The 24,974-nt window shown below is 40.1% G+C and overlaps 2 protein-coding genes across 2 annotated transcripts; both read left to right on the top strand.

Moving 5' to 3' along the window:
• The first annotated feature begins 1,956 nt into the window (after positions 1-1,956).
• On the top strand, positions 1,957-5,545 carry spra (sepiapterin reductase a). The gene is made up of 3 exons (XM_040158315.1): positions 1,957-2,349; positions 2,840-3,130; positions 4,972-5,545. The coding sequence occupies exons 1-3, from the start codon at positions 2,028-2,030 to the stop codon at positions 5,160-5,162; spliced, it is 804 nt and encodes a 267-aa protein (XP_040014249.1). The 5' UTR covers positions 1,957-2,027; the 3' UTR covers positions 5,163-5,545.
• A 4,572-nt stretch (positions 5,546-10,117) lies between these two features.
• On the top strand, positions 10,118-24,163 carry smyd1a (SET and MYND domain containing 1a). The gene is given in 11 exon segments (XM_040157643.1): positions 10,118-10,254; positions 14,746-14,922; positions 16,260-16,473; positions 16,674-16,804; positions 17,892-17,930; positions 19,485-19,674; positions 19,790-19,882; positions 20,004-20,167; positions 23,633-23,801; positions 23,914-23,962; positions 23,965-24,163. Coding segments are annotated over 11 exon segments (1,464 nt in total). The 3' UTR covers positions 24,066-24,163.
• The last annotated feature ends 811 nt before the right edge of the window (positions 24,164-24,974 follow it).

Below are 24,974 nucleotides of genomic sequence, written 5' to 3'. Positions count from 1 at the left end.
GAATTTAATGCGCCAGCATCCTGTGTTGACTGCCTGTGGCTGTGGAGGCAGCTGTTGCCACTGCTCAGCGAAAGTTATATAACCCAAAAGAAAGTTACATTAACCCAAACAATGAACTTTCCTTAAACCTAACCAAGTTGTGTTTGTGCCTAAACTTAACCAAACCTTAACCATAACTGTGTAAAAGCAGAGAATGCTTTTATTTTTGTAACAGTGATTTGTAACAGTTTTGGAAGGCATTGACAAAAGATGTCATCCTGCTGATAGGGGCATCCGATCAACGAAAGCTCCCAATGCATATCACTTTGGATTGGCAAAAGGTTAAGGGCATCCCTGAATGAACAGATAACTCTCATGTATACATGAAATACATAACACTGGCTTTTTTTTAAAGAAAGTGGAAAACTACAGCATCCAGGAGTGTAATGATGGTCATTAGCTTGCAGCTTGATTCTCTCATAACTAAACCACTGTGAGTCTGTGGTTGGAGACAGTTTTCTAACATTATATTTACTAAATGCTACATGTGTGTATTGAATAAAGCAGGGGGTGTTGTGTCACCTCAGCGATCACGCAGCACAAACCGAGGATGAGCTGCTGATGAGGTAGTTTGTATGTACAACTACACAGACTGCACCCTACACAAAACACTTTTTCAAAATTCATTCGGCAGCCTGCCTGGCTGAAATCTTGATGTTGATGTTTTTATATCTTAGTATTAGCCACAGATGCAGTCAACCATTTGCAGTGACTCAGCAGGGGTTGTGTGTTTGGCTGCAAAAGATCTGAGAGGTGGTTTCAATATAGTACATGAACTACAGTCGTTTCACCCAAATCATCAAGAACATCTATTTCACTCCTAGTGGCATCTACCCATGTAGACACAGTAGTCCCACTTTTATGTGCCCACAAAATTCACAAAAGAAATAATTCCACTGAACACACAGTGCTAGTGAAAATTTCAAATTCATTCTAAGGGTGGACAAGTTTTTGCCTCAGAGTGTTACTGGGCTTGAAATGCACCGGGATGTGATGTTTGGAGAAGATCCTCCTGAGTTTTTCAGATCATGAATCTAGCAGGTTATACTGTATAGTGTTTGCCGTAGATGTCCTGCTGTTGAAGTTTCCATGAATCTTGCTTGTTGCCTGTTGTAGTTAGTGACTCACTGCCTGATGTTCCATCTGCCCAATGCTCTTACCCACCTGGTTTTACCACTGTAACACAACCTGACCCTCGAGTAAAGCACCAGATAACTGGACGTTACGTGGCTGGAGAATCTGCCAAGTCTATGTTTGTCATCCTTTTTCTAAACCCAACTGTCCTGTTCAACGTCCCCAGACCTATTTACAGCTGGTGATTAGGTCTGTAATGCAGCATGTCAAATGGATTTGCTTCACTCTGACTGTTTTAATTCGCACCCATTAACTGTGGATGATTTCCACTGAGGCAGAAATAACATTATAATAATATTAGCAGTGTTAGAAAACATACAGATACTAGTCAAAGTTAACTGAAGGACAGACGTGTGGTCATATATGAAATATATATCCGTGTTATTCAACAGTGGGACGTATTTATATAGACTTGGAAAAAGCAATGGGTAAAAAATAAATATTAACGACTCTCTGAACCTGTTATACTAATACACATATTAAATTCAAAATATCTAGTCAATATGATAAATATAGCGTATTGCGATCAACAAAGAAGAAACGGGCGGTTTCGTTACTGTGACTTATCCCATATTGCATGATTACGAGATATGAACAGAAGGTGCTTAGTCATAATTACGACAGAAGGTCTGTGGTTTATTTATGTATTTATTTTTCATCTGGTGATCCCATGTTTGTTCTACCACTAATGCGTGTGAATCAGTGTAAAAACCGAGGGGGGGCGACAAGGCACGTGGATTTATACCGCTAATAAAATCCAAGAAGAAGAACACGCCACGGCCATTGGGTGAAAATCGCTTCGCTCGGGACACTTAACACATATTACCCACGCTCGCCTTCTGTGTCTCAGCGTCATGTCGTCCACCGAGGGTAGGGATCTGGGCCGGGCGCTGTGCATCATCACCGGGGCCTCCAGAGGCTTTGGCCAGACCATAGCGAGGGAGATGTCTCGGCTGGTGAAGCCGCGGTCGGTGCTTGTCCTGGTGGCACGCTCCAGCGACGAGCTGCACGCTCTGCAGGCGGAGCTGGTCGGATCGGAGGCAGGCAGGTCGGGCCTGGTGGTCGAGTGTGTGGTGGCAGATCTGGGTCAGACAGAAGGACTGGAAAGCGTCGTTAGGAAGTCTAAAGAGTCTTTTTCTGAGGATATAGATCACATTATACTGGTCAACAACGCTGGTAAGAGGAAACCTGAGCCAATTACTGTACCAGGGTCCGTGAACGATCCATGAAGACAATCTGGTTTTCGTTGCTGAACAGCAGCTCATTTCAGTGATTCAGTCTATTTTAAATCACATAAAGCAAATAAGATCAAATAAGATTTACTCTGCTACACTGATGTACAACACAGATATGACGCGTTCGACTTGAGTGTTTCCATTTCATGATACTTATGTATGTATGTGTGTATATATATATGTATGTATGTATGTATGTATGTGTGTATGTGTGTGTGTGTGTGTGTGTGTGTGTAATGTCAGGTGTCTGACTTATCATATCATCATGATTTAGCTCCAAACAGAGCCCAATCTTTTGGGGGCCCCAAAGGATATAAGTGAACCCCTGCTTTAATCATTTAATCTCATTGCCTCCTATTGAGGGCATTTAAATGACACTAGTTGAACCCTCACTAGCTATGTATGAAACATCACCCTCCCTCTCCTTCCAGCCTCTCTGGGTGATGTGTCCCGCTATGTCAAAAGCTTCACCGACATGGCCGAGGTGGATTCCTACCTGTCTCTCAACGTCAGCTCCTCCCTGTGCCTCACCGCCAGTGTCCTGCAGGCTTTTCCACAGCGTCCAAGTCTGCGACGCACTGTTATCAACATTTCCTCGCTGTGCGCCCTGCAGCCTTTCCGCTCCTGGGTGCTGTACTGCACTGGCAAGGCTGCCCGAGAGATGATGTTCAGGGTGCTGGCAGAAGAGGAGCCGGAGCTCCGGGTGCTCAACTATTCTCCAGGTGGGGAATGCTCATTACATTGAATCGTAGCCAGTCAGTTAGAGACTTAAGCGGAGTCAGAGAAATTGAGGGTGTTTTTCCTAAAGGTGTAGTGATGCTGGATCAGGCCAGAATAGTAATGCCAGATTTTACATGTAGCATTTTTTTGTTTTTTCTACATCTTAAAGTTGCCTCCATCTCTTTAATATCAAAATAACCATGAACTAGAGTGGCACTCAGTGGAGCGCATACATCTGCCAAGGCCAAACAATCCTACATGTCTGTCTAGCTCAGAAATAGCTCATTAAAATAAAAGGGAAAAGGAAGTAGTTTGATAGTATAAATAATTTATTTGGCATAAAGCATAGTAAGTCATAAATAGTAGACTGTGTATAATGAGGATTCAGCATTTTCATCCACCAGATCTGGATTATTTGATCTGCACCAAATTGTACAAATTCAAAGAGCTTAACACCATAAATATTTCTGATTTACTACATCAAGATCGACACATTGTTTCCTTAGAAATTGATTCAAATGTAGAAAAACTTCCTATCTCGCAATGTTAAAGAGAGAGGAAAATTCTTGGATCTGCACCAAAATTTAATGGGTTCTTCCCTAGCTCATGTCCCATCCCTCCAGCAAGTTTGGTGAAAGTTGTTTCAGTATGTTTTGCTTAGCCCTGCTGACAAATAAACAAACAAACCAACAGAGAAAACTAGAAGGGCACTCAGATGCTACAGAACTCCATCAAGACAATGTCAAATAACATACACCAGACTTCAGTGAAAGAAATTCAAAATTCATAGTAGAGAGATCTGGATCCAATACAGAATTTATTGGGTTCTTCCCTGGCCCACGCCCCATCCCTCCAGCAAGTTTGGTGCAAATTGGTTCTGTACTTTTTACGTAATCCTGCTGACAAATGAACCCACAAACAGACACAAGTGAAAACATAACCTCCTTGGTGGAGATAAAAAGGCCTCCTGAGGTTGAGAAAGTAAGGATGACCTGAAGAGACATTATTACTTGACTTAACTGTACAATAATGAAGGGGTAATAGAATACTTACTGATTACTAAAGTATTTTAGTTCAAATTAAAGAGCAATTCAGTAATTCATATTTAATCGCAGAATCAAAAAAAAAAAACAATTTGAAATAAGCAATAAAATAATTCAGCATTTGACATTTAAGTTGAAAATAGAAATATGAATTTTAAAAAATTCAGTTAGATTAAAGAAAAAATATACCAAATTAAAACAAATTAATCACTTTGTCTTTATTTGGGCAATAAAACAAAATTAGTAACTTAAGAATCATCTGTTTGTTCTTTCTGACCGAAGCAACGGCCAATCACATAATTGGCTCAGCCCTGTTTGCCTTGACTGGTAGACAAAGGGTTATTGATAAATGATGAAATCATCATTATTAAAGAAAAACTCACTGGAAAATGCCATTGTGAAGTAGAAACCAACTTCGGAAAAGCGCATGAAATAAAAACCACTGGAATTAATTAAAAATTATATGCTATAAACATACTGTTATTTTAAAAAAAAAGCAGGATGAGATAACATTTCTTAATAATGAGCTAAGTTTTCAAACTTAATTGGATTATTTCACAATTTCATGGTTATATATTTTACCTGCAATCATTCATATGATTATTATTTACCGTCTGAGTAATTCAACTTTGACCACTTTTGGTTCCCATATTAGAGGAATTTGTAATTTGCATTAATTAGTTTTATCACTGTCCATTCCAACCATTATTTTTTTGTCTTTCAATCCTTTTTTCTAAAAAAAAAAAGAAAAAGAGAGACGGAGAAAGAAAAAAATAATTCTGTCCTCTTTATTGAATTAGGGCCTCTGGACACAGCCATGCAGATGGTGGCCAGATCCAGAACAGCTGATCCCAGCATCAGGAAGTCCTTTTCAGACATGTTCGCTCAGGGCAAGCTGCTCACCTGTGAGGAGTCCTGTGCCAAACTAATGAAGCTGCTGCTGGATGATAACTACACATCAGGAGCTCACATCGACATCTACGACCTCTAGACACAGCACTACTTAGAGGCATTTAGCTATTGGCCATATTACTTTTATGTGCCTTGTTTTTAATTGAAACTGTAATCATTTATACCTTAAGTGCATAGGTGCATAAGTTAATAGTTGACTCGAGATGCGGTGTCAACCTTTACGTTGTAGGTTGCAGCCTTCTGTTGGTAAAGTGATGGCTCAAACCAAGTTCATCAAATTTACATTCAAAACATTCCAGAACTGAAGTTTATTCACTTTATGGCCAGCAAACATGCTGTCAGTAACATTTAAGTGCCTGCAATGATAGAGAAAATCAATTTGGACATAGTAGAAGCTACAAGACATGAAGTTGTACATTTGTAGAAAAATTAGACAGTCTCAGTAAACATCGGTTCACTAAAGTTTTTGATATCGCTACATAGCAAATATTAGCATTAACAGCTTACTTACAGCTTTACTTACCAACGGCTTCAGCAATCGTTGCCATCATTGTGTTTTCAAGACAAGACAGGAGGTTAGAATACTTCCTCTGGACAGTGCTACTACTTCATCCTCTCATGTTGGACTGAGGACAGACTGGACGCTACAGTGACTCACTGTAGCAAATTAGGCAGGACGGATCTGGGTAGCTGGTTAGCATGCTAACTTCAGTAGAATAAAGGAAGTGATAGAAATAGAAATCAAAACAACAGTTAAAACTGGCATTGTTTTCCACCACTGGAGACATCTCTTGGCGAGTAAAAGTTTGATGCTCAACTCACAACAGTTCTTCAGACTGGTAAGTTAACAGCTGTGAATGCTAATGTTGGTTATGTAGTGATAGCAAAAACTTACATATAGCACCTTTTAAAGTGTGACTGAACACTTTTCGAAAAATACATGGTGGTGAGTAACAAGAGAGCTGGTCTGGCCATTGCCAAGACCGTAGCTGTGAACAATGATTGAAACACAGGACATCTCAGCAAAACATTTGCTATGTAGGAGGAAGCCATTTGCAGATGAACAGGTGCTTCAGGCAATAACATGTCATCTCCAGGACATAAGTCAAAATCATAATATGGTTTTGGGACATGCCCACCAAATTTACACCACATGACATACATTCACAAATGTTTTGTTTTTTCACCCAAATTTGTTTTTAAAAAATGTAGTAAGTGAAAAATAATAAAACCCATATGTGTTATTCAGGATTGTTCTTAGATTGAACACTAATTCCAGGTTACTGGCATAGGGAGGAAACACCCAAGTAAAAGCCTTTATCTGTTGTTTTTTTGTTTTTGTTTTTTTTGGCATTTTTCCCTTAATTAGGTGGTGATAGTAGAGGTACAGACAGGAAATGTGGGTAGGGAAGGAGGGATATGACACAAAACATAGACAACCCACTGGAATCAAATCGTTATATGGTATGCATGCAGTGAAACACCATGACAAATAAAAGCTTTTATGAGATACCAACACTGTAAAACAAAAACTATAATATAAGTAACCTAAGTTTTAAGAAACAAAAAAAGACACATCAAGAGTTTACCAAGGTTTTTGTTTCTCCACCAGGTCCAATGATCTGTGTTGTTACAATTGAGAGTGCCTGAAAACTTTTTAGCAAACAGCCAGTGGTAGTATGAACACAATTGCCCCCAATGTATCATCGGTGTGTGAGTGTATTCATGTGTGTATAGAAAAGCACTGTAAGTGTAGAAAAGTGCTCTACCAATGTGGCGCGTTGTATAAAGCACATTGAGTGGTCAATGAGACTAGAAAAGCGATATATAGGTGCAGTCCATTTACAAACTTGACTGACTACTGAAGAGAAAAAAAATGACAATTCCAGGGTAACTATTTACATATGCCAAGATTAAATGTAGTCACTTTGCTTTCTCTATGGAGCCATCCCATCTGTCGAATTTGTACAATGAAGGGGCACTCAGTCCCCTCTGGGATAGTATGTCAGACGAAAAAGGTTGGGAGCCACTGGATTAGATAATATGGTTAAAATGTTGGTTTATCTGATTGTCTCAGTGCTTGTGTTTTTTGAGACAAATAATAAACACAGAAATGATGGCCAAACTACAAAAATAAGACCTAATTAATATTTAAACAGAATTATCCTTTAACCGCTGTGCATGTTTGGAGGGAAATTAATGATAAATGATAACATATCACTCCAAAGTCAGAGTAGTAGACCTATATGAGGCTGAATAATACTCAAGGCTTAACAAACATCAATACCAACCTGAAATACCACTGGCCTGGTTGATAAAGCAGGCTCACTGAGTTATCTGGTTAACTTTGAGTAAAAACAGCAACCCTTGAGTACTTGGACCAACGTGTTAGATGGCGCTATCTACCATGATCATCAAAACACCAAATCAGGGAATATTTTCTGGAAGAATGGTGTTCTATCCCTCCAGTACAGTTCCAGAGGCTTGTAGAATCAATGCCAGTGGCATTGAAGATGTTCTGGCAGCACGTGCTGGCCCAACACCTTACTAAGACATTTTATGTTGGTTTTGTCCTTTAATTTGGACTGTATGTGTAGGACTGTGCTATATGTGGAAATTATTGCTTTGTACATACTTACTTCAGGATGTTATCCAAATCAGTGTTGTAAATTTGATACTGTATATTTCAGAAATAAATGATTGAAAGCAATATTGATGTTACTTTTTTATTCAATATTTTTTGTCTTTTCGTAAATGTCATTGAAGCCCAAGTTAAAAGTCTGACAATCTTACATACAATAATATCGTAGTACATATAAAAGTTATAAGAGAGAAATACCAATGCAGCATCTCATAACTGTAAAGGCTTTCAAAAATAGTAGTTATTTTTTCATGACAACAAATCATTTAATACTTACACATTAGTAATAAACCATAATAAATCATACATTTAAAAATGACCTCATTGTGTATCCATATTTAAATGTATGTTTCTTGCTCCCTTGCCACTGAGCCAAAAATGTAAAGTTGGTTTCCCTTATAAGGGTGGTCATAAGTGAAAGGCCATGTGGTCATCAATGAGAAAGGATTCATCTATGGGGACCACTTTATGACAATCTATCCATTAAATTATGGTCAAATTTCAGCCTAATTGTGGAATTAAAGGTAACATTTTGCCATCAAGAAGTCAGCAAAAATACTAGGATCCATCCTTTTGGGAAACCAGGTCACCTGAGCAAAATGACCACTGTGCTGCCTTTTTGTCTTCCCCTGATACCTTGGCATCTAACATTAATTAGCTTATTTCCTACCTAAGTTGTGTTTAGAAATAATACCCAGTCCCAAGCAGATATCTGTTCGTAAGTACGCACGCCTCTACCTAAATACCTGGCAGTGCATGCTTTTTAATGGGCTGAATATGACTCCATGCTTTTCCCCATTTAACAGAACAGAAAACAGAAGCTAACTGAAGTCAGTATGCTACACTTAACAGACTGATAAAGACAGGCTTTGTTGGTAGCTCAGCAACCACATCGCAGATATCTCGGAGAAGCTCCCCAAAATTGTCGAGCTTTTTTATTTTGTTTGGGCTTTTAAACTGATTATAATTGGAATGTTAGGCTCCATGTAAATGCACCTACTGAGGATTTACTGTAGTCTGTTTAGGTGAACCTATGGGCTGCTGGCTGAACGTGAACATAAAGGTGGCGTTGGCTAGTGGACTAGTTAGGAAAGGGGCTTACCTCCGGTAAGCCACTCAGTCTGGGCTTTTTTGGTCAGTCTTCCTTGTAGTCCATCAGGCCAGCATCCTCTGTGACCTCAGTATCAAGCTTTGTCAGGACCAGCAGCCTTTGTTAGCAGTTTGTTTAACATAGACATAGACTTAGACCTGCTCTATATGAAAAGTGCCCTGAGATAACTTCTGTTGTGATTTGGTACTATATATATAAAATTTAATTTAATTGAATCGAAGACATGGACAAAATTATATTGAAAGCAATTAACAAATGACACCAAGAGTTGGCTTCCTCCATTCTCTCTAGGTAGCAGCTCATTTCACATGTGCAATCACACCACATTTGCACCACACTCCCTCTCTTCAGTGTAGCTAGCCTCATACACCTGAGCCAGCCCCCTGTACAAAATCCAACAGCCAATAGCTGTTAATCAATAGTTTTTCAGTAAAAAAGCTCTGATAAAGCCACTGTGCATTACTTTCTCAGTAGCAAACAACAGTCAGACACAGTCAGAGACTAGCTGGGGAACATAGTAGAGCATTTAGCAGCTAAAGAGCCAGATATTTCCCTCAAGAGTTGGTAGAGACCAAAAACAGAGCTAGAAGAGAGTAAGTAATAGACTTATATTCATCAGGTGGACAAAAACACCACTCCACATGAATGCTAATATTGCTGCTGGATGTTTAAATAGGAACCTTTGCTAACAAGTTCACCATATCATCTTTATATGGTGATAATATGTCAGCGTTGTATTTACAGCTCTTTCTGTTCGCCCCAAGTGGCCAAAAAAAAAAAAAAAAAATTAATGCTGCTTTACATGCTTACTGGCTGGGTGATTGTGACAAGATATGACCACATCAACTGTATCGTGAAAAGAAAAAAAAACGCAGAATCTGAATCTGTTGGAGCATCTCTGTTTCCTGACATGTGCCTCTGACAGACAGTCACAGCTGCTATGGACCAAAATATCACAGGAGGAACCAACCCAAACAAGGGGCGACACCCACAGACCACCTCTACCTCTACTACCTCCTGCTGCTCTTCACCAGCCCCTCTCATCTCCCACTACTCACTCCCTGTCCCACTCTGGGGAGGTGGTATAACCCTTAGAGGGGGTGAATTTATTTTTGGTTGTAACTGGGGTGAGGCCAAGGAGAGAGGGGGCAAGTGTCCCTGAATGTAGGTGAGAATTTCATGAGAACTCTCCACTCCCTGCAGCATTACCCCTCAGTCTGTCCCACCCTCAGCCACTTTCTCTTTCCTCTCCGTCTCCTCTGTGTTTTTTTTGGCCAGTACAATGACTGTGGCGGACATGGAGAGTGCTAAACTGTTTGATGCAGGGAAGAAAGGCCGAGGCCTAAAGGCTACAAAAGAGCTCAGCACTGGGGAAGTGGTCTTCGCCGAGCCCAGTTTTTCTGCTGTGGTCTTCGACAGGTACAAGTCTCTTGTTTGTTGTAGTTTTAGTCTGGTTGGACAGGTAGGAGGGCTGATCTTTTCTCAATGTGCATGTCTTTGCAGATTTGGCTGACACACTGCAGGAATGTTATGGACAGTAGGTCAGGCTTCCTCGACCTTCTCTGAGCTGTGACCTCATTTCTAGATCCCCAAATTCTCATGACACCAGTAATAAGAAGGCTGTCAAGGTGTCATGTGAAATTGAGCATGACATACTTTTGGATTCAGTTTTCCAGAGCAAGGAGGCTCTACCAAAAGGGTTCTGATAACTTGCAAGCTTTCAAATTAATTTCTTACATTAAAAGCTGAGAAAATATCACTCTTAGAGATTTCAGTGACCTCACATGGGGTCTCAGCCAGAGTGTCTAAAATCCAAGCAGTAGTGTGAATAAATAGAGAAATTACATTTTCTTCTCTCTACAAGCAGGAAATTGATGTCTGTTGTGTCTGTATGAGCTTTAAGACATGGGTAATACTTCTTAAATATTGTTTATATGCAACATGTTACACATTATTTCAATATTGAGTTGTTACAGCTGCAAAAGGTTTATTTGTATATCAACTTTCAGCAAAAGACACAAAAAGCCAAGTTTTGTGGCAGTTTGTTCCAGATACAGTGTGTGGTGAATCTGATCAATGCTTATCCATGTTTAGTTTTGGATCTGGGGACAGAAAGCAGAACTGTCCTAGATGACCTGAAAAGTGTGGAAGCATCATAACATAGCAGCAAATTCAGTGCTTAATAAATTAAAATAATTTTTTAACGTACAGGAATCCTGTGCAAAGACCTGAGAACTGGATTGATGTGGTCTATGTTGTTGGTCTTAGTGAGGACTGGGAGAACAGCATTCGGAATAAGCTGCAGCTGCCTGAGGTTTTTAAGAGTCAACACCGGCTCCTCCGGTCCGCAATTGGGAAAGATACTGAACCGCCAATTGCCCACCGATGTATCATCGGTGTGTGAGTGAGTGTGTGTATATGTATAGATAGCGCTGTATGTATAGAAAAGCGCTGTTTGACTGTTTTTGTAAATGGGTGAATGTGGCATGTAGTGTAAATAGGTTTAAGTGGTCAATAAGACTAGATAAGTGCTATATAAGTGCAGTCCATTTACATTAAAGCTTTTACATAAATGTTCAAATTTAGGTCTGAGTCCATAACTGCACCAAGATAACAACAATAGCAACTCTGATGTCTGTACATTAACTATGGAGATGGAGTCAGCAGGCTACTAGCTTAGCTTAGCATAAAGACTGGAGCCAGGGGGAAGCAGCTAGCATGGCTCTATCCTAAGTTCAAAAATACACATACACCTCTAAAGTTCACTGATTACCACAATATATCTTATAAGTCTAAAAATGACAAGTTGTTGTTACGCGAGTTACCTGCTGGAGCTAGGAACTGTTCCCCCGTTGTCTCTATGCTAAGCTAAGCGTATTAACTCCTGGCCCTATGAGAGTAATACTGATCATCTCAACGAACATTAATCAAATAAACAAATGAGCGTATTTCCCTAAATCATTAACTATTCCTATAACGGGGAAATTTTGGCACATCCAGTGCCAAAGCACATACTCAGTGGTTGTATAGGACCATATCCACCTTGTGATAATGTTAGGTAAATCTGTATGTCATGTGCATAATTATGCTAAGTTATTTTGTTCTTTTTGTTTATTTGAGCTAGTGGGAACATGTAGGTGTTGAAAAGAAGGGGACCGAGAATGAAGCCTTGGGAATCTCCATCATTTTTGTCAGCTTAGATGTGTAATTACCAATCCACACAAAGTAGAAGTAGTAGAGTTGTTGAAGTTTAACATATTTTCATGAATTAGACTACAATGTCTAATAAATAACTATGTTAACGAATATAAGACTTATCCTAATTATGTTATTTTAAGATGTAAGTTTTTTGATGCTCATTTTGTTCTTTTCATGTGTAATGTCTCATCTGGACTTACGGGCTTTCATGTGTTGAATAGGCTTGCATTTGTTTTTTTAAAGCTGCAATAAGTAATCAAGTAGTAGCTGTGGTTTTTGCATTCAGCAACATGCAGTGTACACACTATTCTGCCCTTTTTTTCTAAATAGTTGTGTGGGTATTAAAACTGAGTGCAGTCTGGTTTGTCTATGCGCTGGGTTTTAGAAATAGATCTGGTGGCATAGTGTTAGAGCCATATAGGAGCTAGTAGCTAAGGGATGTTGGCTCACTGAGGGTGTCCAACACAGCAGACATGCACTAAGATGATCTGTCTAATGTAAAGCAGTAGCTGTCCATGAGAGTTAGTGCATGTGTGTCTGTACTTGTCTTGCTATGTTTGTTTGGACAGATTTTAGTTTGAAACCATCGTGGTGGGGACATTTCTGCATTATGAGGACATTTTGGCCAGTCCTCACACCTTCAGGCTGTTTTAGGGTTAAGACTTTGTTTTAAGGTTAAGGTTATGTCTAGGTTAGGGTTAGGGTTAGGTATTCAGTTTTGATGGTTAAGGTTAAGGTAATGGGCTAGATAATGCATTATGTCAATGAGTATCCTAGACCAACGCTCATGTATGTGTGTGTGTGTGTGTGTGTGTGTGTGTGTGTGTGTGTGTGTGTGTGTGTGTGTGTGTGTGTGTGTGTGTGTGTGTAGACTCTGTTGAATAAACTGTTTACACACACAGACACATGCTACTTGCTGCGGAGACCCGTGTGTTCACTCACACTACAGGCCTCTGTTTTTTGTCGGCATCCAAGCAGCTGAAAAATTGTAGAATGAAAAGTTCTGGATTTGCTTTTCTTAACTTTTTTGAAAACATACTGAAAGAACTGTACTAGTAGTTCAGTTATAATATGTATGTACAACTCGTGTGTATGTATTTATTCATTGGCAATTAAGTCACAAAACCACAGCTACACATCAGCTGTCTGTTTTAGGATTTTTACTGGAATCTGCACTAACACCGAGTGTAAAAGGGCAGTTTACATCAAGAAACACCTCAGGGACAGGATTCGCCTTGTCTGATTCTCTCAGATGTATCTCCAAGGCAGAGATTCCACAAATTATGTACATTGGTAAGATGACCAAAAGTGAAAACAGTATCAAAACAGAATAATTATGTGTTAACTACTTTTCCCATAATGCCATCAGCATAAGTGAACACATAGTGTGGCTGGTTAGCATACATCAACAACTTCAAAAGCTGTTGGATTCCACAGATATAACACAGCTTAATCAAAATATCTGACATGTTACAATCCTGTTATTTTCCTGTATTATAAATTAGTAATAACAATAATTTTCTAAATTTGTCATTGCAAATAAATAAAAAAATGAATAAATTAATTTTAAAAATAAAAAAGTCAAAGTATACAACAAAAATTATATTTTATTACATTGTGCATATAATTTTACTGAGAATTTGGGATGCTTTGGGTGCTTTTTCTACTCACTGAGCACTATATTAGGAAAACCAGTACTTTAGCTTATTTAGGCAATTATCCATTCAGCCAATCATATGGCAGCAGTGCAATGCTTAAAATCCAGCAGATACAGGTCAGGAGCTTCAGTTAATTTTCACATCAAACATCAGAATGGGGAAAAAAATGTGATCCCAGTGACTCTGACCGTGGAATGATTGTTGGTGCAAGATTGGCCGGTTTGAGTTTGAGTATTCCTGAAACTTCTGATCGCCTTGGATTTTCACAGAAAACAGTCTCTAGAGTTTAGTCAGAGTGGTTCAATGAACAAAAAACATCCTATGACCAGCAGTTCTGTGGACAGAAATACCTTTTTGATGAGAGAGGTCAGAGGGTAATGGCTAGACCGGTTGGAGCTGACAGATGATTGGGTCAGAATTTGGACCCAACCTGCCTTGTGTCAACAGTCTAGGCTGTTGCTGGTGGTGTAATGATGTGGAGAATGTTTTCTTGGCACACCTTGGGCCCCTTGATACCAGTCAATCATGGTTTAAATTACACAATCTGTCTGACTATCTTTGCTGACCACGTGCATCTCTTTATGGCCACAGTTTACCATCTCCTAAAGGCTACTAAAGTAAATCTTGTTTGAAATGGGTTTCATGAACATAAGAATGAGCTTAGTGTACTTCAATGGCCTCCCCAGTCACAAGATCTGAATCCAATAAAGCACTTTTGGGATGTGGTAGAACAGGAGACTGACAGCATGAATGTGCAGCCGACAAATCAGTAGAGATGATGTGATGCAATCATGTCAACATGGACGAGAATCTTAAAGGAATGTTTCTAACATCTTGTGGAATCCATGCAATATATTGTAGGGCTTTGTTGTCATGGAAAAGGAAAAAATGTATTCTGGTATTATTCTCTGAACAGTGAAACCCTCTTTGTTGCAAAATCCTCACAGGATTTCATATCTTCCACAACACCTCTCAGTACAGTCTTTTTTAAAGATGTAAATGAAGGATGTTTTGGTGCAGCTGTTATGCTTCTATTTTTCTGTTTGCTCCTCAGTTTGGCCTCTCAGGTGTGCCACAGCTGTTTCCGTCGTCAGGCCAAACTGCATCGCTGTGCTCAGTGTAAGTTTGCCAACTACTGTGACCGCACCTGCCAAACTGCATGCTGGGATGAACATAAGCAGGAGTGTGGAGCCATCAGGAAGATCGGCAAGGCGCCCAGTGAGAATGTCCGGTAAGGAAAAGTGTCTATCCTGCCAGAAGATGCTGCACAAATGAAATGAAAGCTGTATGGGACTAATATTGTTTTCCACACAGTAAATGGGCATAACAATCTGTCACTCTCTATTTACTACAAGGAAGAAAACCATAGAAAGTGAAGGTCCTGTTGTGTATAACAAGGTGTTCTACTTGTCTCAACCCTGATGCTGTGTTACCTTGTTTATGCCCTTACTGCTTAGTGGTGTAAGGTCTACTGTATGTTAGGAATAATTTGCAGGTTAGTCTGCACAAGATAACCTCATCCAAGCTATTACATGTATATTTAAGTGGTGAACTTCATGGGATGGGATGGTTCGCAGTACACTCAGAACAACAAAAGTGAGACCACATAAAGAAGTACTTTAAACACCAGGGCCAGTGCGCACTCATATAGACTACATACTGGCCTCAAGATATCTCAGCTACTGGCCAGATTGGTATGAAATTTGATAGGGAATGGTGCGCAGGGTATGACTGCCAATTATTTTGAGTGACATAAAAACCTTTCCTCTACTACCACTATCAGGCGAACATTTCCATTTGACCAACACTTTGGTCATGACAAGGTGTCTCAAACATTGAGAACTCCCATGAAATTTTGTACAGGCATTCATAGTGCCCAGAGGATGATTAATGATTTACCAGACCTCTGTAGCCCACTTCTCATCTCTGCAGGCTGCAGGCCCCAGGATAAATTAACCACTGCTAGCTAACACATCAGTATCTTGTTTGGTCCATCCAAACACTTTATTGAATACAATAAAGTGTTAAAAGTGTAATGAGACCCATAAAGGCCACTAGTGGGGCTTAAGACTTGTAGTCCTGTTATATTAATGCCAGTGGCTTGCTATCTGTAAAAGTCACCGCATACCACTGATTAACGCCCTACTTTGGAACAGCCTCCCTCTGAAAATCAGGTTGGAGGAACCTGAGGAAGAACGGGTCTGAGCTTCTTTATGATTGAAATGGCGAGATACGTTGATTTATATTTATTTGATGTGAGAATTTTGAAGATATTTATGCTGCCTTTCTCTTACCAGAGATTCAAACATTCTGTACATTCTGTTATCCCTATGAGTCTTGATTGTCCTGCACATGGAATTAAGGATAAATGAAAGAACAAATCAATCAATGAGATTTATTATCAGAAGGTACAGAGATGTTAATGGACTACAAATAAGCCTATTCCTTTAAGTGTTCTTTTGTCGTACGTATAGGACTTAATCAGTGCTGGACACACTAACAGGTTTGTATCTGGCTTTGAATTTGACTGTGACCTCTCTAACCCTTTTACCTTTCTCCTCGGCACAGTCTGGCAGCTCGTGTGCTGTGGCGTATACACAAGGACACAGGCGTTGTGTCAGACAGTCAGCTGATCTCAGTGGACCAGCTGGAGGACCACGTAGCCGACCTGCCTGAAGAAGACCTCAAGCAGCTCAAGACTGACGTGCACAACTTCCTGGAATACTGGTCTCATGGAAGAAAGCAACACTCTGTTGACTACATCTCACACATCTTTGGCATTGTTCGTGTGAATGTTTCATTATACATTATTATTCCCAAGCATTTCATGAATTATATCAGCAAATTGCAAATTTAACTTTTAAACAGCAGTAGGCAATACATATACTACAATCATTAGAAATAAACCCAGGTTCTTTGTCTCTCCCATGCCCTGTCCTTCCATCCCTTACCCCCTCCTCCCCTCTCTGTGTGTCTCTGTAGATTAAGTGTAATGGATTCACAATGAGTGATCAGAGAGGCCTGCAGGCTGTTGGTCTGGGTCTTTTCCCCAACCTGTGTCTGGTCAACCATGACTGCTGGCCAAACTGCACTGTCATCCTCAACCATGGCAAGTAGGTATCCAAGCTGCTGCTCCTGTAAAATTAACTAAATGTCAAATGCAGGGTTTTTAAGATTGATGTATAATTATGTCAATGTCAACTTAAGTAAAGTTAAAGATAGCTGATATTTTTGTGGATGTATAGTTTGTAACCATGCTTGTAGCATTTGCACCACTGTGCCTAAATACAGCCTCACACTGCTGCTACCGTTGATGTAGACGGTAGCAGCAGGTACTTTAAGACAGCGAGGGTGACAGCCTTTTGTGAACTAGCCCAGCTATGCCGCCTTCCTCTGAGTATACGATGGTTCAGTTTTTCCAACTTGCCACCAAGGCTTGCCATGTGCCCTCGGCAACCACAGAAATCAAAAGAGGAGCTACAGTATATAAGTTCACCACCAGTGAACTGAAAATCGGCTTCGAAATTTGATTATCTGGTCTGGGCCATCATATGTTCATGATATCATTTAGCAAAACATGCTTTATTACTTGTGTCATATTGCTAACCATTTGCTCTACTTTAAGCTACAACCTGGTCAGTTTAGCTACATAATGGGATTAGAGTAGGTAGAGAGCCTCAACCTGCAGCTACTGCATGGTACAGCTCAGTAATAGGATCAGTGTAGCCAGTAGCTGAAACCAATGGCTGCCTGAAAGCAACTTTAGTCTTGTTCCCCTCCTGTTTTAAATTATTTTGCATTACTCATGGTTAGTGTTTCCTCCCAGCATTTGTATTATTGCAATGGAAGAATAGCCTCTGAAACAATATTAAGACGATCGTGGGGCTCTGAATCCAGACTAATGACATTTTTTCACATGGCTTCTATATTATGTCCCCAGAAGGCCAGAAGCACCATTATCGTGCTGGAAAAGTACAACCTGGCTCCCTGTTTTGTGCATGTCAGTTACTTTGTGATAATGTAATTCAACACATTATTTAGGCATATGTATTATGTGAGCACAACATAAAATACAACAGTGAAGCTTGATTGTGACAGATCATGTGGCCCATACTGACTTTTTACTGTTTCAAACAAAAGTCCAATATCAGTCCTCACATAAGAAGGCATACATTCATTGATTGTCAATTTTCTTTGCAGCCAGTCAGCTGTGAGTTCAGCTCTCCACTCTCAGAGGAGGTACGTATTACAGCTGTTCACCTCTCAACCAGTCATATGTCGTGGCTGTGTGTAGTGGCTTTAATGACAACTACCTGACACAGACTCACATAACACTGCCCAGGCTGTAAAATCTGTGTTAAATCCATTTGATCTATTACATAATAGGTGGAGTAGGTAAAGAGATATAGCAAGATTTATTTTGGGGCCACAAATTTCCTTTCCATTGATGCAAGTGATGGTGTGCCTTGACATGAAACTGTATTAATAAAGATGGTAACATGGAATCATGGAAAAACTATTTAGTATTGTTACATGACCTATTAGCTATTAGTTATTATCTCTTATAGAATATTCATTTAGTTAACATGTATAATCAATATAAAATAATAACATTATAACATTAATCACTTAATCAAATTTAATGTTATTTATTTATTTTAACATCAACCTGTCCAGAGGAAAACGAGCCATTTGGCTAAATCTGGTACATTTACATCATAATGATGCCAATTAATAATAAATAGATAATAAATATCCCTGATAATCAAATAAATCTGCCCACCAGCACCTCTAAAGCTCACTAATTAGCATGTTATATCTCATTTGTTTTGTCCATACAAAAACCTGAAGTGTATGTGCTAAAACTATTTCTTTCTAGTTCCTAGAAGGAGTCCAGCACATAAAGCCCTGTAAAACCACATCTTTTTGTTTTTACACTTTTGTACGGATTTAACAAATGAGACGTAACGTGTTAATTAGTGAGCTTTAGAGGTGCTGCCAGGTGGATTTTGTTATGTCTGGACAGAGCCAGGCCAGCTGTTTCCCCCTGCTTTCAGTCTTTCTGCTAGGATAAGCTAAGCATCTCCTGGCCCCAGCTTCATATGTACTGTACCTTCATGAGAGTGTTATAAATCTGCTCATACAACTCTCAGGATAACAGCAAAGAACTGCATTTCCCAAAATGTCCGACCATTCCTTTGATGCATAACATACAATGATCGACACTAATATGTGAGTAAGTGACTATTAAGTAAAGTATTGACTTCATACCATAAAATTATGGCTTAAAGGATAACTGGTGATATTCTATATTTTTATATTCTCAGCAAATCCCATGTGCTGACCAAAACCAGGAAACAGGAAATGTCTTTATGGTGTTTAATTAGTCTCAAAACCCCCCGCACATAAAAACCAGGTGTATGCACGTGATACGAGCGCACAGTATCCACAAGCGAAAAAGCATCCTTGCTAGTGAGCATTTCTACTCAAGGTGCTCAAATGCGGTCCCGCAAGCACGGGGCTATGACGTGCACAGGCTCGACCCTCCCTACACGCACCGCACAACCACGGTCTACTTTTTTGCTTTTCATTTATTTCATGTAGTTACCTCCCCCAAGATTTGAACTAAAAAGAAACACTCTTTACTAATCCCCCATGTTATACAGTAAATGCCAGCTTGTACTGTAGCAGTTGATTCATTCCATCCAGATAGTGCAGATAAAAGCATGTATACATAAAACATGTCTAATCATATCCTGAGAACCAGACCCCATCCTGTCCTCCTCTCTCCAGGATCGAGCTGCGAGCTCTGGAGAAAATTCCGGAGGGCCAGGAGCTAACAGTCAGCTACGTGGACTTCCTCAACCTGTCTTCTGACCGCCAAGAGAAGCTCAGGGAGCTTTTCCACTTTGAGTGCACCTGCAAGCACTGTAGCCAGCACATCAAGGACGACCTGATGATGGCTGCCGCAGAGAGCGGGAAAGTGAGTGAGGGAACACAGGGGAGATTTTACTCCATAAAGAACAGTCACACATAATACAGATATTTTTTATGTCCTAATTTCTTGTTTTTTCTTTATTGATGTGTTTTAATCCCAGACCTCGGCTGATAAGGTGAAAGAGGTGACTGCCTTCAGTAAAGAGTGTCTGGAGAAAATTGAGAAGTCCCGTGTTCAGGAGAATTACCCTGAGGTACACCACACTGCTGTCAGCTTTCTTCATTTCCTAATCTCTTATTGTTTTTCCACTGCATTTGTTCCACATTCGTCTTTCCAACAAACCCCTGCCCTGTCTTTTGTCTGTCCTCGCTCAGGTGGCGAAGTTGTGTCGTGAGTGTCTGGAGAAGCAGGAGAATGTCCTGGCTGAAACTCACCTCTATAAGCTGCGTGTGCTCAGTGTTGCCAGTGAGGTGCTTTCATACCTGCAGTCTTTCTCGGAGGCTGCAGACTACGCCCTCAGGATGGTGGAGGGATACATGTGAGTGATGACAAAGCACTTTGTCGTGGAGGGATACCCCAAATACACACAGTCATGATTACACTAACAACACTGCGGATTCTGCCAGAGATATATTAAGATCAGTAAAGAATTATTGTTAAGATTATAGAAAACTCTCCATGTGTCATATATTTCAATAGAAACTCCCCACAAAATTCCCATAGCAACCCTCATAGGAAAACCCTATATTAGTAAAAGATTTGCATAACAGTGCTCCCTATTGCCATCATACTGCATAGCAACTCCCCAAATCACTGAAAATATGAACCAAAATGCATTTCACCTTAAGTTTGGATAATAATTTCTTATTCTACAATTATTTTGCGTATAAACTCCCCATACCATGATATGTTTGGATACAAAACATTTGCAAAAAAAAATGTCACCATGTCACCACAAACTTGCAGAGCAGAATCCTTATGTCACAATAATATGCATAGCAATTCCCTATTTCACCTTAAATTTCAATATAAACCCTGTACTTTGAAGTTGAATAGGAGAAAGTAATATTGTATGTAATCCTACCCTAATCAAAACTACCATAATCATGTAGGTATTTGAATGATGCTGATGCTCTAACTTCTAGAGTCCTTAAAATTCAGGGCTGCCAATAATTTCAACCAGGACTGTGTGCTGCTGGCTCGATTCAACTCTGACAATTCATCACATATCAGAAGGTCATTTTACATTTTACAAGTAAAACTTCAGGCTGTAATTTAGGAGTGGGACATAAGGATCTTTTTAAATACATCATCTTGTAACACACCTGGACACATCATCGGTGATGTGTCCCGGGGTCATCAGGTGTTTCAGGTCTTTCAACAATCAGACACCCTCACCCAGGCGACCCAGTCCAGGTTGATCAAGCCCAAGCTTGAGTCCAGTTAGGGTTACCCCGCCCACAGCTCTCCTCTTCTGATCCACAGCCGCCATGAAGCAACTTCTGTTGTCCAGTGGCCATCTTGATGGCCCTCTGCCTGAGGGCCCCTGTAATGCCCAGCATATTGTAGGCCCTGCAGAGGGACTGGCCTGCAAACCCTCTGCGTCCCACCTCATTGGGCTCGCAACCCACTCGCCACCCATTGCTTCAGCATTCTTCCACTAGCTCAGCATACTTCTTCTTCCTCTCGTGGGCTTCTTCAGTGCGGCCCTCCCAGGGAATGGTGAGTTCCAAGAGAAGGATCTGCTTGGAGACTTCTGAGATCAGCACCATGTCTGGCTTTGTCTTGTTGTGGCAGGAGTTTTTGGGAACTTCAGTTGCTTCCCCAGGTCGACTTTCAGCTCCCAGTCGTGTGTCATTGCTAGCAGGCCAGAGGAGGTGGTCCTGGCAGCTGATGTTGGTGGTGAGGAACTCCTCTATCATAGTACATGTCATTTTTGTATATCATATTATTGGAACTTTATTTATCATAATCATAAACATAATCATTTTTTTTTCTGGAAAACCGGTTCAAAAACTGTTCAGGAAAAAAATGACCAGACACAAGTGTTTGTTTTTGTCTAATCCAACATATTAAATACCTGTCAGATAAATATAATTCATCACTCTGATGCAAAAATCCAATGAAACCGTAAAGTAGTCATTCTCCTTAGATTTCTCTATAGCCTAATTACCCAGTATATGAAGGGATAAGGCTGGATTATGTCTATATTTTTCTTGTTGTCAACAAATCCTATGAAAAGACCAAAACCAGCAAAGTTTGTCCACCTCTCAATACTTTCAGATTTCCCTACTCTGCCTTTGGCTCTCACTTCCAAGCCCATTCTGGCCTCCTGGAAGCATGAGTATTAGGGGCAGGAGGATGGTGTGTGTGGGACTGAGTCAAAATGAACTGCAGTTGTGTGTTCATGGTAATGAAGGAACACGTGTTGCTCACTGATGTGTTTTGTGTTTTTAATAGTTTTTGGGACAACAATGGAGCTCTGTGGCACAGAGGAATAAGATATATCAGGCTTCAATAAACACACAGTTCTGCAGCCATCAGATAAATGTAGTGGATTATAAATTATTGACTATGAAATCAAGTCTCTCACAAAATATTGACGTAAATAACCGATACATATGAATACTGCATACTTAGAAGTATGCAGTACTGTACTTGTAAATTTAATTTATTACTTAACAAAACATTGAGACATTATATGCCAATTCTAAATCTATGAAACTCTCTTTATAAAAGTAAAATCAAAAAACTAACACTAAAACTAGTGAAAAGAACACTGATGACGTTGCTGCTTTGCTCTGCTTGGAGTCACTTTGGCCTTCGGCAGAAGTTCACGTGTATATTTGTCTTTCAACTTCTCTTGAACTTTGGGATATGAGAGCAGAGGTCTGGATGGAAACCCATACACTCCACCCAGGAAGGCCTGGGGCCAAGATCTGAGGTGACGCCGTCATGAAGTACATGCCACCCATAGTCACATGAGTAAATGTGGGAGTTCCTACACCATGAGATACTGGCACTGCTCTCCTTGGGGTAGAATTGTTACCCGTGACACTGAAGCTCCGAGGCATGTGTCAAAACAAATGAAACAATTTTCCGTGAAGCTTTGTACTGAGGCTCGCTTTGTTCTATCAAACTCACATGACCAAAGACGCCCAAAGCTTGGTTACACACACCGACATGTCGGGTGTATGTGAGTGTGTGTGTGTGTGTGTGTGTGTGTGTGTGTGTGTGTGTGTGTGCATTCATTTACTCCCTCTATTCACGAGTTTTACTTGATTACAAACAGGGAAGGGTCGAAATCCACAGGGCAGAATGAAATCTTTATTGTTTTTCAGCTACTTGAAGTTTGGCATGTAACATATTTATTTATCCTTGTATTAATTCATTTATTCATCTATCAATTCATTCATTTTTGCTGCAAAGAGATTCCTGCGTTGGTTGGTTGTGAAAAATTTTGCAACGCAGCGCTTTCCCTAACTTCAACCAGCAGAGGTCCCCATCAAGCTCGGATTTCAGAAATGAACCTTTTTTCACTACAATTGTGTTGAAAGCTTCGTTGGTTCGTAAAGCTTCACTTTGCCATCACTACTTCTGGGTGATAGTATCTGAAAGTATTCAAGTGCATTGCTTTTCCAAGTATCATAGACCCTGCCTAAGCCTTTAGTTTACCATATTTACTTAGCTTTCTCCATTTTTCTTTTTTTTATATTAGGACCAAATAAATACAAATACACTTAAAGATCCATGTTATCCTCAACCTGGGATTTTAACCTCTTGAACCCTAAATTTCCCCATGAATAATGTTGATATATAAACTTGCAGTTTTACACTGTTTTAATACTGTGACCTTTGGTGACCTGATATACCAGCAAACTAATCTATTGCTCTTGAGTTTATGTTCCTGATTCACAAAAACAGTTGATACAGCTTCAGAAGGGGAACTGATCCTTCACTGGATCCACTGCTTGTTCTTTATTCTTTCCCCTCTCTTGAACAGGAAGTTGTACCACCCCAACAACGCCCAGTTGGGCATCGCCATCATGCAGGCAGGCGTCGCCCACTGGCATGCTGGGCAGATAGAGGTGGGCCATGGCATGATTTGCAAGGCCTACGGCATCCTCATTGTCACCCATGGACCCAACCACGCTCTCACGAGAGACCTTGAGGTGTGTTATAAAATACCTTACTTTAATGTTTGGCAAAAAAACTTAATATTTAAGCATCATTTCATTTTGGTAGTGCAATACTGGCAGTTATCTTGCATTTTTATACCTTCAGTCTATACGTATGCAGACTGAGACAGAGCTGAAGATGTTCAAGCGGAACGAGATGTGTACCAAACCATTAGTCACGCTGCTCTGAAGAACCAGCCCATGGCCGGCAGCTCCTCCGCTGATGAAACGATCAAAGATATTTTTCGCAAGCAATAGTCGCCTTCAACACTGATGATCCTATCAAAGAAACCTCTGTTCTGATGCATGTCCAACTGTGCAGTAACATGTACATATACTGCATGTCCTCTAAAGCACTGCACCGAGTCCCTGTTCTAAGTCTCTGAACCGCCAGTATGTCTGATGATATACTGTTCTGTGTAAACCAATATGTGCAGATGTAACACAACATGTTGCATGTACAGTATCTAGAATAAAAGTGGAGTTCCAACATGTGTTGTGATCACTTGCACACAAACAGTAAGTAATCCCGACAACCAGGGCTGTAACCAGATTTTAAGACATATGTTGTGTATGTTATTTATATTATTTATCATTAAGTTAACTATTCAATTATGTTGTTAATAAATTGTATTTCCCAACATTAAAATGTACCTTAAATGCTGTTCATATAACCATAGACCAGCATTCTTGTAAACCTTTAACATTCATAGTCTAACAATTAGTGGAATGGGCTGAAGAAAAGACCCCAGTCTCCTCAATTGTAGCTATGACCCTTTTGCTGCCAGGACCACCTCTTTTGGCCCTTTTGCTACTGCTGCTAGGTCATAGCCACAGCAGACCATAGGGGCAACTAAATCACCTACTGCAGCTGACTCACACTTAAAGCAGCACTAATCAATATTTTTGTATTAACAATGGTTCCAGTGACTGTGTGTAATGTGAAAACTGTGGCTCATAGTGATGAACACACAGAATTATCACCCACCTCGGCAAAGCTTTTTTTAGCTCATTGTTTTGGTTTTCTGGCCTGCAAACGCCACTCTTATCAGTTTTGTTTTGCTTGTGTCTAGCAACATCCGGCAGCTGTTTTTATCTAAAAAGTCCCAATGAACTTCTGCACACTATCTGCCCAGCACCAATAAGCTTGTGAGCATAGTGGAGCAT

The sequence above is a fragment of the Xiphias gladius genome, chromosome 20, assembly GCF_016859285.1.
Source record: "Xiphias gladius isolate SHS-SW01 ecotype Sanya breed wild chromosome 20, ASM1685928v1, whole genome shotgun sequence".
Lineage (NCBI taxonomy): Eukaryota > Metazoa > Chordata > Actinopteri > Istiophoriformes > Xiphiidae > Xiphias > Xiphias gladius.
The sequence above is the reverse complement of the archived record's forward strand: the minus strand, read 5'-3'. Positions and strand labels throughout refer to the sequence as shown.